Here is a 14,859-nt window from a genome sequence, read left to right as displayed (position 1 = left end):
TTTCAGGATATACATGCAGCCAGGGCTAGCCACCACGTAGGGTCCATCCCCCAGAGATCTCAGCATGGCCGGCCTGGTGATGACAACCCTGTAGTCCACTTCTTCAAGAACATTGTAAGTCTTTTCTCTTCTTGCTATGCACTAAAACGGAATACTTTCGTTTGGATCCACCAGTAACCAAATACTCCCCAATCATCAGCCATTCTTTGGAGCCTTGTGACTTGTACTATGCCATTGAGCTCATCATGCCATTCAAACACAAAAGTAACTTTTGCCTGAAAACACGAACAATACTGAAATGCTACAATAAAAGTAGGTGAACCCACCATTAGCATAGTCAAATTTCAACAACAACCATTACAATTATACAGCTTCACCACTGACAGGTTTTGTCCCTGTGTCTTCAGCAGTGGCTCTATTAAGGAATGTTTTCTGTTTAAAAACTGTGTTCTAGGCAAAGCCTAAGATGGCAAAGGAGCTTCTCGGTACAAGCACTTAGAAAGTATTTAATCCTACTAACTCATAGATAATACGCAAAAGGCTTGATGGTTCCCTACATTTATTTTAGCCCTGGTTTTACAACTTCTTTGTGTTGATTTTTAGGTCTCACCCCGTACACCTCCCCCAATGCAAGCAAAGGTAAGTGTTTTCAGGGGCTCGAGCAATGTCCAAGATCTCGTTGGCTAATTTATACCAATTCAACTGCCAGCCTGATTCATTTTGTTTAATGGCACTAAGTAAAAATCTAGAGTTATCACTGGGAATATTTAAAGCAAGAGAGTAAGACAGAAAAGCCATGGTTCTCTTCCTCATGCACTTCCTGACTCGCCACAAGGCAAATTAAATCAATTTGCAAGAAATTTTATATTCTATTTATGCTGTGATTGCTTTATGTAATAAACCAATAATAAGTAATGCTATCAAACAAGCCTCACCCACCAGGAACTGTCCTTACATAACTAAGCTCAGCTGGGTTCTAAAGTACATAGCAGTGACAAGCCATGGTAGTGAAGTCAGCTCTTGTAATTATAATAAAGAATTTTGCCTTTTTTGTTTCATGGAATGACTGTACATATCATTGTTCTCAAGTCCTGCCTCATTATCTGGCCAGTATTTCATTATTTTTGTGGCATTTTCATCATCTTCTGTGTATGGTACACCAAAATGTTATGTTCCATAGTGATCATCATGTCATTATTTCTATTTCTTGCATGTACAGGGAAGAGGATTATCCCTCACCAGATTTAGCTGGGTAGGTGATGAATGTGCTTTCAGTAACAGTCATTTTATTTACCAGGCCAAAGCATATCTTGCTCCATTGCCTCAAGCTACTGCAGCAACGTGATAATTTTCTTTTGTCTCAATTTTGCTATTTTGCTTCTCCTGTTCCACTTTCCTTCCTCCTCCCACAGCACTTTAAGGTGGTACTTTTGTTGCTTGCTCTTATCCAGCAACCTGACAGCCTTGCAGCAATAATTTCTTTTGCTTTAGCACAAAGGGAGCAAAATCCACTGCATGGCAAAGCTCTCTTCCCTTAAAGACTCCTGGAAGACTCATCTGCATTTTTATTTTCCTGAGAGGGACAAAAATGGGAGGGAAGGTTGAGATGGGCACTTATTCCACAGTTCCAATTGCTCTTATACAGTAAAGTCTGCAAAGCTAACACTGTCACTAATTCAACTATTTTGTCCCACCTCTCCTTGGAACCCCTTTCAGTAAGAAGTGATCTGCCTAAACAGTTATTAGACAAGTTCTTCCCGCAGTATCTCACAACTAATTAAATTCTACTTCTCTACCACAGGTTTGATTTTAAAAGAGATGGACATGTAAATCACTTAAAATTCAAGACAAAATATTAAAGCCTTCAAGCCATTAAGCATTTCTTTTACTATCAGAAGAACACAAATTAGTTGATGTGTTTGACATCTTAGAACTCATGAAATTGAAACTTTTTAAGTTTTGTCTCACAGGTTCACCTTCTGAGTACCCAATTTTTTATTATTAATTCGTCTTTTACAGATTGGTGCTTCCCTCAGATTTGAGTATATTCAGATCATTTCCTCACATTTTCCTTCATCCTTTATTTCATAAAAGATCATTTTATTCCAACATCTCTACGTTTCTCATTTGAGTATTATATTTCAGTGATCACAAACAAAGATTACAATGTGCATATGATAACGTGAATGTGGTAATTTGCAATACGTATGAAAATTTTTCTTTGCAGGGTGGTGAAGGACACAAGCCAGGATATGGAGGAAGCGGAAAATTCTATGAGCATAAATCTACTCACAAGGGACATAAGGGATCCTATCATGAGGGCCAGGGCACTCTTTCCAAAATCTTTAAACTGGTAAAGTACAATTGAACTTAACTCTAAGTGCAAAAAATTGAGTTCAGGAAAAAGAAGCCAAACCTCTCCAGAACCTGCCATGTTTGAAACAACCACATTTCCTTAAAGCTTCTGAAGGAACTAGATTTACATGGATAAAACAGAAGGTTATCTCATGGCCTAGTAAATACTTACATGGTAGGAAACAAAGGTAAAAATACACAGTCAGTCACCATCAGGAAAGAAGGTAAGTCCACGAAGCCCCACACCAGGATCTGTTTTGTTACTGAACTCACAAATGACCTGGAACACAGAATATGAATGAGGTGACACAGCTTGCTGCTGCTGCTACATTATTTAGAATATTGAAACTGAAAGCAAACTGACAAGCTGCAGAATGGTAGCACAACAGGGCGGTGTGGGACATGTATTCAGTTGACATGCCGTAACAACCTGAAGAGTCCCTGCTTGTTCCCACCCCAGGTGGGAGAACTCCTACAATATGTCAGTACAGTGAGTTGCAACACCACATAGTAGGGCAAATTAGAAAACTGTGTCATATGAAAAACAAACATTTGATCAGATTATTTTTAATCATCTGGTTCAGTTCACCATTTCGAGTCACGGCACAGCCCCACCAACACAGCTAATAAATGAAAAAAGAACAGGAAAAAAACATCGGTCGTGAGGATTTTTCACATTCTATGTCAGGTGAAAAGCACGTCATATCCACTGGCAGCTACTTTAACCAAGACTGTATTTTACCTCAAAGGTAGTGAAGGATTCACCTGTAACAAATCACCTAGTATACTATTTGCACATGATGACTGCAATCAGCAGTAATCTTAACTTCAAGACAGAAGGTCTGAGATCCCATTAGCAAAGCTGATCATCTCAGACTCTTACGACTCTTCTCTGTAACAGGAGACACGGTAGCACCTTCACCTGTAGCAAAAATACATTTTTGTCTCTTACACTGTTTAGGATATGTACCTTTCATTGTAGAGCTGTTTTTAAAACATGCAGCACCAAGTGACAGCTTTAAAACTTTAAGGAGGTAGTAAGAATTCCTATGTTGCAATTTAAGAAAAGGAATGAGCTCTTCAGAGGCCCAGGTGAAAATCAGACATTTACCTATTAAGTCTAATTTTCACCTTGTGCACGTCTAGCTTTTTAGTGGAGTTCAGGTGCATCAAGAATACCATGGCTATACACTGATATTATTTGTAAAATTTTTTTTGAACATCTGAAAATATTCAATAATAATCTCTCCCAAAATTTAACATTCTATTTTTTACATAAACTTCACAACTATTTTAGCTTGCATTTATATATATATGATGGTATACGTATACCAGCTCTACTTTTTACATAGGCTTTCCAAGCCATTGTAACTTTTGGAACTCAGAGTTTTATTCGGGCCCATTTGATTTAGACCCACTAATTATAGCAGAAGGCATTAATAAATATTTCTTTGTATAGTTTAACAGTCTTTTACACTTTGAAAGAAAGAAGCCAATTACCTAAGGGATTACACTAAATTTTCCTTGAAACAGCGCAATAAAACTAAGGAGGGAACACTGAAAGATGAGAAGAAGAATATAAATAAACACATAGCTTTTTTTTAAAAAAGTAAACAGTTCAGTCATCAACTTATTGCAGTAACAACTATCACACTATCTCAGATTTGTGGCCTTAGTGTATTGTTCAAGGTTTGCCTAGAAAGTTACTAAAGCCTCAGGAAAAGGTACCCAGTTAGCTTAAGCTTAAATTCCAAAAATTTCAGCTTGGATCATCTTTGCTATAAAACTGCTGTAGGGCTTTTATCAACTGCAGATTTATGAATTGTCATAATGTTTTTTTTTTTCCCCTAGTTTGATGTTTTCTTATTATTTGTAAAAATAGCCCAGGTTTCAACCCTTTTCTTAGTTTTTTCCTGTATTTGCATCTGAGCTTTCCACACGACTGGTGTTGATATAACTACATTAACAATTTACCTCAATAAACATGACAGAATAAAATGATTACATTTCAGTTCTTTCAGCTGTGAGACTATTACAGCGGGTATGGAAGGTCTGCATTTTTTTTGGTTTTCATGTTCCTTTTTTTTTTTTCCTTGTTTTAAAGTACACAAACAGTTCAGGGTAGACATAAAAATGAAAATTTCCAGGGTGTACAAGTACATAAATTGCTTTCATTAGGAAGGCCTGTATAAGAACATGCACCTACAAATAATTCATGAGAGATTGCCTAGCCCTGTATGAGAGATTTAATGAGTAAATTAATCCCATGTGAAAATATATGAAAAGCAATCATCTCTTTGAAGTGAAAATTCTACTGATATTCAGCAATATACTAGAGACCGCTGCAAGACATTTTCATTAGATAATATTTAAAATTCTGTGGTACTACAGACTGATGTTTTTCAATTTATAGCCCCAAATATGCAGTACCTTTTAATTAACTTAACTCTGTTCTTCCCTCCACAGGGAGGCTCTGGGTCCCGACCTGGATCGCGGTCTGGTTCACCAGTTGCTAGGCGCTGAAGCTCTAAGATGCCATCCAAGGATCATGTACTCTGCTTCATAATGTAACTGCCTTAAAATTAATAACAACTGCAACAATTACCTAGATAGATGCAATCCATTACTTAATGCCAATTAGGTTTTGCATGCAGTAGATTATACAAACTTCTATTGGCAATCCCTGACCAACAGTTGAATGAAAGGAACACAAAAAGTAGCTTTACTAGACGTTTTCCTTATTTTATGTGAAGTAACAAGATCTCTGACTTTACTCATTCTTCTTCAGGATGCCCTAACTGCATGCTGGACTTCATTATTTCGCCCAAGCACCTAATCTGAGCTCAAGTCTTCTGGTTTCGTTTTAGTGAACATCAGAATTACAAATAAAGAGCTAATGTCTTGGATATTGAGCACTGCTGTTAATGAATCTCTGAGACACTGCTGTTAAAAAAAAAAAGAAAAACCCAACCTGTGCAGAAGTTGTAAGGACTGTTTATCCATTTTGATTTGTTTTTTTTTTTTTTTTTTGGTTTTAATCTTCCTTCTCTCACTCACAGAATAATTTATTTTCATAACAGGATTAGGCAGTCATGGAAAGGTTTACCAAACATTGGGAGTTCAAGGTATGTGAAACGTGGGAGGGGGCAGATGTTGTAGAATCAATTCGATGCGGAGCAACAGTAATTAGGAATTTCTTTCCATACCATGAATTGCTCATTGCATCCAAACCATTAGAATTAAGAGCAGATGAGGGAGAGAAAGAGGATTTCAAATTTGAGTTAGACTAATGTTAAGAAACAAGGGATATTCCCAGAGAAGAAACATCTAAGATTGCACAAGTGACCACTGGACGTCACCGGTGCTTCACACAAACTCTGCTGCAACAGTGTTAACTTTGCAGTACAATAAATAAATAACTAAATAAACAAACAAGTCTAATTTCTGACAGAGAGCCCTTCAGTACTGGTATCTCAGATAGTCCTGCACATCTCGCGTTGAGAATTTCAAATCTTTCTCTAGGTATTGCAGCAGTGTTATATTCGATCGGCTCATCTTTTGCCTGAGTAACATCTGGACGCCTATTAAGGGCAGTGCACCAAAGCAAACTCATAGTAAACTACTGTGAACATTTAACTGTTGTACTGTAGTTGCCTTATAGAAATAAATTATAGCTGAATTAGATTTAGGTATTAATTGTTCACAGATTACTAAAATGAATGTGTGGCAATGGTATTTCCAACCATACTCAGTGAAATAAAAGGCTCTTCTGAATTGCACTGGTTTATTACTTAAACTTACCATTTCTTCAAGCTGTCACCTAAGTGTCTGATTAATTATTTTATTTTTATAGTTTTAGTCTATGCATTGTAGACTACAGTTAATGCTTCCCAGGTTGAAAATTCATTCCTAATAAATGCCCAGTAAAAGTTACCTATAAATATGTTTGTTAATTGCATTTCACGTCTAAATCTATTATTGTAAGTTTAAATCAGTGTCCATTAATATGAAGCAATAAAAGATGAGGAGAGGATAGAAAATACATAGAGACTAAAGAAAACAAAGCCACCAAAATCATTAAGTATACACACACGTATTACATCTTCTACTACCTACATTGGTTGCCATGTGTATTTTTCTATTGTAGCTTCATTCAGATGTGTACTCTGCAACATAATAGTTGTTTTAATTTGAATATGTATTGTTCTTATAGAAACACAGCTTTTAAAAATATTCATTATTGAAATAAAGTAATCAACTTGAAATGAAACTTGGACCAGTTTTGTCTCTTACAACAGAGAAGATCGTATCTTTGAAGTTCCGTGGGCTTGTTTTTTTCCACAATCTATGAATAATGTTCAGGTACTAGAAAACACCATGGGACCCAGGACCCAGTTGCCTGCACACAGGCTTCTAGTGACATTGCTGGTGACAGCACAGCCCACGAGGCTGACAATATGACACAGGCTTTATGGGAGGCCAGTGCCTTTGTGAAATGGCAACTAAAGGCGAGGGGGATATTGCAGGGCATAAAATGCCTGTGTACAGGCAATGAAATCCCACTCTTCTTAAACAACTATAGCACGCAGTTTCTTCTTTGAACAGGGTATGTGAAAATCAAGTTGTTTTTTAAAGCAGCCTTCAAAAATGGGAAAGAATATTTCAGGTTAAAAAAAAAAAAAAAAAGATGAATACATCTTTCAAAGTATTGCACTGTAGAACTACAGAACTTATCCAAAGCTTCTTTCTTGCCTTCATTGTTCTGCTTTCCCCCCAGTCATCTTTTCCAAAGGCTGGAAGTAGCTTTTTTGGATTTACTTCCTATAGAAGAAAAGGTACAATACTTTAAAGTATTATTTTACCAACAAAAGTCTCTTGGAAGAGATTAAAACTTAGATCGAAATTTATTCTTTTAATTACTTGTAGTTTTGCTGAAAACCATTAGTTTAAGTGGCTATTTGACTTGTAAGCAAAAGATTTTTCCTGAAATCAGAATGCACAACCAGTACTAAGAGTGTGTAATTTCTGGTACTGAAGGAATGGACATAAACCAAAAGATATACTTGAGCAGACACAAAGCAAAAAGCCTGAGGCTAACATAAGCCTACTACTGCATCAAGCCAGAAAGAAAAGGCATTCCTAAGCACTTTTTATTTACCCACTGTGCAACGTGATGCTTCATTTCATGGACTTCACAGAATGGTTTGGGTTGGAAGGGATCTTAAAGACCATTTAGTCCAACCCCCCTGCTACAGGCAGGGCCCCCTTCCCCCAGCCCAGGGTGCTCCCAGCCCCGTCCAACCTGGCCTTGAACCCTTCCAGGGAGGGGGCAGCCACAGCTGCTCTGGGCACCCTGGGCCAGGGCCTCACCACCCGCACAGGAAAGAATTTCTTCTTTACATCTAATCTAAACCTACCCTCTTCCAGTTTAAAACCATTACCCATTGTCCTATCACTACATCTCCTGATAGAGTCCCTCCCCATCTTTCCTGTCGGCCTCCTTTAAGTACTGGAAGGCTGCTAGAAGGTCTCCCCGGAGCCTTCTCTTCTCCAGGCTGAACAACCCCCATTCTCTCAGCCTGGCCTCACAGGGGAGCTGCTCCAGCCCCCTCAGTCATCTTTGTGGCCTCCTCTGGACTCACTCGAGCAGGGCCATGTCATTCTTATATTGGAGACACCAGAGCTGGACACAAGACTGCAGGTGGAGTCTCACAAGAGCAGAGCAGAGGGGGAGAATCCCCTCCCTCGACCTGCTGGCCACACTGCTCTGGATGCAGCCCTGGACACAGCTGGCTTTCTGGGCTGTGAGTGCACATTGCTGGCTCACAGTCAGTTTTCCATCCACTGATACCCCCAAGTCCTTCTCCGCAGGGCTGCTCTCAATCTACTCCTTGCCCAGCCTGTATTTGTACTTGGGATTTCCCCAACCCACGAGCAGGACCTTGCACTTGGCCTTGTTGAACTTCATGAGGTTTGCACAGACCCCTCTCTCACGCCTGTCCAGGTCCCTCTGGATGCCATCCCTGCCCTCCAGCATATAGACCACACCACACAGCTTGGTGTCATCAGCAAATTGCTGAGGGTGCACTCGATCCCACTGGCCATGTCACCAACAAAGATGTTAAACAGCTCCAGTCTCAGCACCAACCCCTGAGGAACGCCGCTCATCACTGCTCTCCACTTGGACATTGAGCCATTGACCACAACTCCTTGAGTGCAACCATCCAGCCAATTCCTTATCCACCGAGTGGTCCATCCATCAAATCCATGTCTCTCCAACTTAGAACAAGTGTTCTTTCTACTTCCTGAAAAAAAGCATCTACTTCAATATTGCTTTTGAAAGTATTAACATATTGGTTACAGTGTCTGTATTTGTACTGAACATCAACAGATACACTGCCCTGAAAACCTCCAACTCAATCTTACCCAGGAACCTGGGCTATGAAAACCTGTGTCAGGATACTCAAAGAGTGAATTCTTGAAGTTCATGGAGAAGGAGGATGCAGGAAAGCAAATCAAATACCCTGCTGCAAACAAGTTTTCTAAATGTCTAGTTACTCTAAGTGACCAGACTCCAAGTGCTGGAGGAGTAGGAAACTTAAACCAGTAAAAATGTCAACTGACTCTATAACTCACACTGCTTATTTTACACTTCCAAGACTTACAACACACACTCATTGCCCCTAATCAAGACATAACACCCTTTAGCACAGATTAATGTGACCATTTAAGATCTTTTTACTCATGAGATCTGCTTTTGGCACATGCTCACCAAGTATCAACCACTGCCAATTTTCACTTGCTGGCAAAGCCATCACAGCTAGAGCAGACCGAATGCTTTTGAGCATTCAGGAATCATGTTCCCATTATGAAGGATGGATTTGCGCCTGAATGTGGCCAGCTGTAAATCACCTTCTGTCAAACCGGATTTGGCAACCTCTGGAAAGGGTCGCCCCTACACAGCAGATCAACTCCAAGCTTTGCTGTGCATTTATACAGTATTCTCTGAAAAAACAGGGAAAAAGGTTTTATACATTGTACGTCCAACACAGCATGTTTTACTGTATTATTACAGATAATCAGGGTGCTATGCCATGGGGCCAGAATGCCTTCAGACAACTGTAAAATATAACGTCTTTCTTAAACAGCTGAAACAGTTAATAGGCTGTCTAGAAGGCAGGCACTGCTGGAAGAACTTCACATGCACTATTTACATATAATATTGAGACACGCACTTCTGGTAAATGGAGTTTTTAGAACTTCCTAGAATCCAGAATCAAATGCTTTAAAAAATACAGGAAACAGATTTTGGAAAAAAGTAATATTATTTAACATGTTTTTGAATTAAATATTCCACATAACAAAAGTGTTATTTTCATGTCACCAACTATATTACTTATATACATATGCCAAAGAGTTAACAAAAGAATTAAGAGATGCCCTATCAAAACCAACAGTGATTTCTTGCTTCAGCAATCTGAAATAACTAGTTTGTATCATAGACAAAGTATAGACAATATTTACAGAAAACGTCTTTTTGGATCCAAGAGCAATTATCTTTCAGAAGGTAAATTAAAATCCAGCTCTGTATTATAGTACAACAAATTCACCACTGATCTAGAAGTACTTGCGGCAAACTGAAAAGATGAACTTCCTGCAACTGGGATTAGTATTTACAAAATATACTGATCAGCCACACAGAGGCTCATATAACTTTAAATATATATATACATACAAGCACACATATATATATATCTATATATATGTAACATATAAATAAAATTCAAAAGAACAAGGTAAAAATAAGAAAAGAGCTTCTGTCTTTGGAATGTCTAAACAATGACTATGTTTACTCCAGTGTTTCTTTGTTATGAATATACTTAAAAAGTGGCACCTTTCAAAGCATTACTTAGTCAACTAGGTAGTTTTGCTGAAACAATGACAAACAACAACAAATGAAAGTAACATATTTCCAAAATTCACAAAGAAAATAATGAGGAATTTACAGATTTGAAATTATAACTGTTTACAGAACTGGGGAATATTGTATAATATAGGTGACCTAGTGTGCATCTAACTTTCTCACTGTTAACACAACATTGTATGTTTACTTCTCAGATTTAGTATATGGCTGTGTTTTCCACAGATACTGAGATATGTACCTGCTGATCCATTACAGCAAACGTACAAGAAGAGGCTTTCATTGGAACCTCTTCTAGTTTGGATTCTCTTTAAATAATTATTGCTGAGTTTAAAACCTCAGACTTTTAATGTAAAAAATAACAACTAACTGCCTCTGTGGTTGGAATGGAAATGAACATGCTCCCTCTCAAGAGTTTAACTCAAGAAAGCCGTAAATTCATGGCATTTTATGTTTTGCAACAAATTCTCAGTGTATGAAAAAAAGCTTAAAACGGAAATACAGAGTTTTCCCGTGCCTTGTAAAAAAACCCGAAAGAAAACTATCTCATACTGCATGCTTCTACTCTGTAACATTTTGTTTCCAACCTCAATCATTTCTTCAAACACATAAAAAAGAAAGCTGACCGACAGTTTCACGGTTTTCCCACAAAGTCATTCTACACCTCCTTTAAAAATGGGAATCATTCTATTCTGATATAAAGTTCCAGTTTATTTTTCAAATAGATATACTGGCTGTGAATTAGAAGATGAAACTGTATACAGTATTACCTGAGTTCGCTGATTCACAGACAACTTAGCACACATTAAATGATGTTTTCCCAATATTCTTCTACGAGCTTAAAAAAAGAAGGATTCTTTTAGGTATTTTTTGTAAATAATTAAAAAAACTATAATATATTATTCTATTGTTAGTATTTTCAATGCTTGAAGCTTTTACTTTTCTTTTACTTTTCTGAAAACTTGTTTTGAGAAATTTGAGTCCCAGAAATGTTTTTAGTTTTCCAATTTTAAGGTGTCATCGAAAAACACTGCCTATACTTTGCCATTCATTTGAAGATTCTTGTACTTCTTCTAAATTCAGAGCACGACTAATATCTTCTCCTTCTTGTTCTTGATGACTAGCAGGCTCTTGTACGGGACCTACCAAAGTGTAAGAGAAACAGACAAATGAGTATGATTCGATGTACAGTGTAAAAAAAATGCAAATATAGCACTTGGGAATAAAGGAATCATACTGGGAAAGGTATTATACAACTACTTCAGATTCTGTAAATTCATTGGACACTCTTTGAAAAATTGAAAAAAAATATCTAATATAATCAACTGTTTTCCTTTAATAGCTTTTGAACTTTCTACTTCTGTACTACAGAACTCCACATAAAAAACAAGGAACCATAAGCAGTAACCAATCCCTATTTCAGCCTGCTTTTTGGGTTGCGTGTGCAACTACTAGCTCATCAACTCCGGTCTTTGGCTATTAGTGCCTAATTCCTCAATAATTTAAGGGAAGTGTTTTGTGCTTTCCTAGCAAAGCATATGGCTTCCTGCACTTGCCATTACCGTCATTATGCTACATACCAGTGTAACCATGAGCCCGTTTCATATGCAGTTTCATATTGCTTTTCTGTGTGAATCCCATTGCACAGTAATCGCATTTATAAGGCCTCTCTCCTGTGTGCTTTTTCATGTGGACTTGAAGAGCACTCTTCTGGTTAAAAGCCTTTTCACATAGTGTACACTGAAATGGCCGTTCCCCTTATAAAAGAGAAAAAATGATTTAATAATTTATCATTTCAACATAAAAATACAGCTCCAACTTCAGTAAAAATAAAAAAAGATGACCTAGAAATTAGGTAGACATGATCTTTTTCCTTGAGACTTTCTCAAAACACTGCTATGGCTCCATATCATCATCAAAACATTCCAAATTAAATGCCACAATATTTACATAAGTCATAAGCCACCTGTATTGTTATCTTTCCTATCCAATTTATTATCTAAGCAAATTATTTAATAGAGGTGCAAAAAATCAGTTTACTAGTTTGACTTTTCTGTACTCAAGGGAATCACCACCTTTTACGTCATTTAGAATAATGTAAATAAAGCAAAATCCTAGAATTAACAAAGCTGATGTCTGTAGGAAACTAGCAAGTCAAATGTGTTGAAAAAAGTTCTGGTAATTCTTACATGCGACCTGTGGCCTCCCATGCCAATAGCTACTAGTGATTCTCTTATCTTACCAAAGCAGGCATATTGTTCCAAATATGCCAGAATACAATTAATTTCTAAATACAATCTCAAGAACATATTAATTATAAAAATATTTTAAAATTCTAAAATACCTACTTTGCAAAACCAGACTTTTGCTTCAACACTCAACACTGCAACCCTCCGACATCAACAGAACACACGTTGCTGTGTGTAATTAAGGACTACTAAAAACACTTTCTGAACTTACAAATACACTTTGTTATTAGCACAATAAAGCACAAGCAGGAGTATAAATACTTTTCCACAGTTTTCCTTAAAGGGCTGATTCCTTTAGGAAAGAAAATCAGTTTAGACTTATATTAGCCTCTCCTATCATCGTTTATGTAAGAGCACCCATCTAAAAAGGTCTGTGCAGCACATTTTCACTCTTTTTGTCCTAAGGGATTTTTTCAAAGAACATTCTCTTCTGAAAGAATGACTGTCATGTGGATTGACTTGCTGTTTCAACGTCAGACAACAGAAATATAAAAATGAATTTAACAAGGATTGTTTGGGGGCATTCCTAGCACATAAGCACACTCGTAAAAGAAACCCAAAAATATCTGAGGATTTACGGAGTCAATTACAAGTCATTCCAAAAAACAGCAATAATTTTTCCTATGACGCTGCAGATTCATGAGAAACAGATGTGTAAAGGGACTGCTCTGTTCCTAGCCTTCCTAAAGTGCTCTGTGTCTATTACAATGGGCAGCAAAAGAAGCCAAGAAAAGGGAAACTGGCCTTCTTTCTTGCTTTCAGATTATTTTGTGGAACTCTTACCTAGAACACTGCCTTTTTTAAAAGTCTGTATTATTTAAGTCAGTTATGCAGAAAGCAAGTTATTAGGGAATTCTAAGGACTTTTAATCTCCTTAGATTGTAACTCCTGACTCTCTTTTCCTGCCCCCAGTATAACGAGAATGTTCCTTTCTACCACAGTAACCACAAAGCAGCTCTGTTCCCCTTCAGTTTTACTCTTGGGAAGAGCAATCACCATTTCTCTTGGGACAGAGGGGTGGAGGGAAGAGATGTGTAAACAGTCAACCCATTAGATGAGAATACACAGGGTCAGCAGAGATGCCTAACCCATAAAACCAGCTCTAGTAGAACAGATCAAAGTTTCCTCTCATACTCCAATGAGGAACCACCTTCAAGCAGTTGGTACAAACACCCCTTATAAAACATGCTTACATGTACCCATCCTACAACAACTGAACTAGCAGCAATTGATCAGCAAGGAATGCTGCTAGCTGACAAATGGCTGCAAATACCCGTTACCTTTATCAAGAGTTATTGCTTATCTATCAGAAGTTAAGTTTTGCTGAAAGTAGATGTCCCCGCCCATTAATATTAAAGTCAATCCTATCACACTTGCACTGAAAACTTCCCCTTCTGTTACAATACTCTCTAGTTGCCATAATCAATATGTATGACCCACGCTGCGGTATTTCACAACCTAATACGTAAGGATTTCATCCCTTCCCAGCTCAATAATCACCCAAGTTCTTCATCTGCTTTGTACATTGCTAAACCTGCTCTTAAGATTCCCAAATCTCATAATTTCCTTAGCAACAGAACTCAAACCATAAATTCACCAGGTTCATGTATCCTCTCTATCCAACCTCCTATCCTTCCCTGCTAGAGAGTTCTCAGCAACTAAATGAAATGTGAAAAAAGTCAGGGCCTGGACCCTGGAACCTCTCTGGCTTTCAGCTGCCTAGCAAACACTAACACTTCAAACCTCAAACATTCGTGTGAAATGAGATACAACAGCTCCTGCAATTACGGCTCCTACTTTACCTTTGACACTATACGAACCGTGTGATGAATTAGGCAACCAAGATGAGCCAAATTCATTTTACCAGAACAAATCAAAAAATGCCACAGTAGGCTGCACATTGTATAGGCCTGATCTAATTCATCCACAAACATTTGGAATCACTGAATAATTATTCTCCAGTTCTTTTTTTTCATGGTAAAACAAGTATCAGACTACATCAATTTATCTGAAAACTTCATGGTACACTGCAAAAAACAACAAGAAAGCACAGACTGAAAAAGTGTGACCTTGTCTTGACTAGTTATTTCTCAGTATTTGCTTATGTGCAATGGTAAGTATGAACTAACTTAACCCTAACGGAAGACAGACTTGTTCATCACCTAACAATGACTTTTCTATACGGCCACTGCTATATGGGAAGTTAAAGCAGTTTCCTAGACTGTGGGAATATTAACATATTTTCAGCTTCATCTACTGTTTTTTTCCCCCCCATCTTCTCTGGAAACCTTTTGATCATTTATTATTCCTAACACCACAGTACACAGCCTTAGA

General features: G+C 37.7%; 2 protein-coding genes across 12 annotated transcripts in view; one reads left to right on the top strand and one right to left on the bottom strand.

Annotated features, from left to right (window-relative positions):
* The window catches only part of LOC104358255 (myelin basic protein), a 91,229-nt gene extending 84,604 nt beyond the window's left edge, over positions 1–6,625 (top strand). For 3 of the 4 annotated variants that reach the window (XM_032991329.2, XM_032991331.2, XM_032991332.2), the window contains 5 exons: positions 7–114; positions 604–639; positions 1,220–1,252; positions 2,228–2,353; positions 4,822–6,625. In XM_032991329.2, the coding sequence (XP_032847220.1) occupies positions 7–114; positions 604–639; positions 1,220–1,252; positions 2,228–2,353; positions 4,822–4,878 (360 nt within the window). In that variant the 3' untranslated portion in view covers positions 4,879–6,625. The remainder of the gene's footprint in view (positions 1–6; positions 115–603; positions 640–1,219; positions 1,253–2,227; positions 2,354–4,821) is intronic. The other variant, XM_032991330.2, reaches the window with a different exon arrangement.
* Positions 6,626–9,671: 3,046 nt separating this feature from the next.
* ZNF236 (zinc finger protein 236) overlaps positions 9,672–14,859 on the bottom strand; it is a 92,538-nt gene continuing 87,350 nt past the window's right edge. For 7 of the 8 annotated variants that reach the window (XM_042798062.1, XM_042798061.1, XM_042798056.1 and 4 more), the window contains 2 exons: positions 11,857–12,033; positions 9,672–11,418 (listed from right to left, as the gene is read on the bottom strand). In XM_042798062.1, the coding sequence (XP_042653996.1) occupies positions 11,294–11,418; positions 11,857–12,033 (302 nt within the window). In that variant the 3' untranslated portion in view covers positions 9,672–11,293. Of the gene's footprint in view, positions 11,419–11,856; positions 12,034–14,859 lie in introns of those variants that run through there. The other variant, XR_006165779.1, reaches the window with a different exon arrangement.

This window comes from Tyto alba, unplaced genomic scaffold (assembly GCF_018691265.1).
Source record: "Tyto alba isolate M040663 unplaced genomic scaffold, T.alba_DEE_v4.0 Super-Scaffold_27, whole genome shotgun sequence".
Taxonomy (NCBI): domain Eukaryota; kingdom Metazoa; phylum Chordata; class Aves; order Strigiformes; family Tytonidae; genus Tyto; species Tyto alba.
The sequence above is the reverse complement of the archived record's forward strand: the minus strand, read 5'-3'. Positions and strand labels throughout refer to the sequence as shown.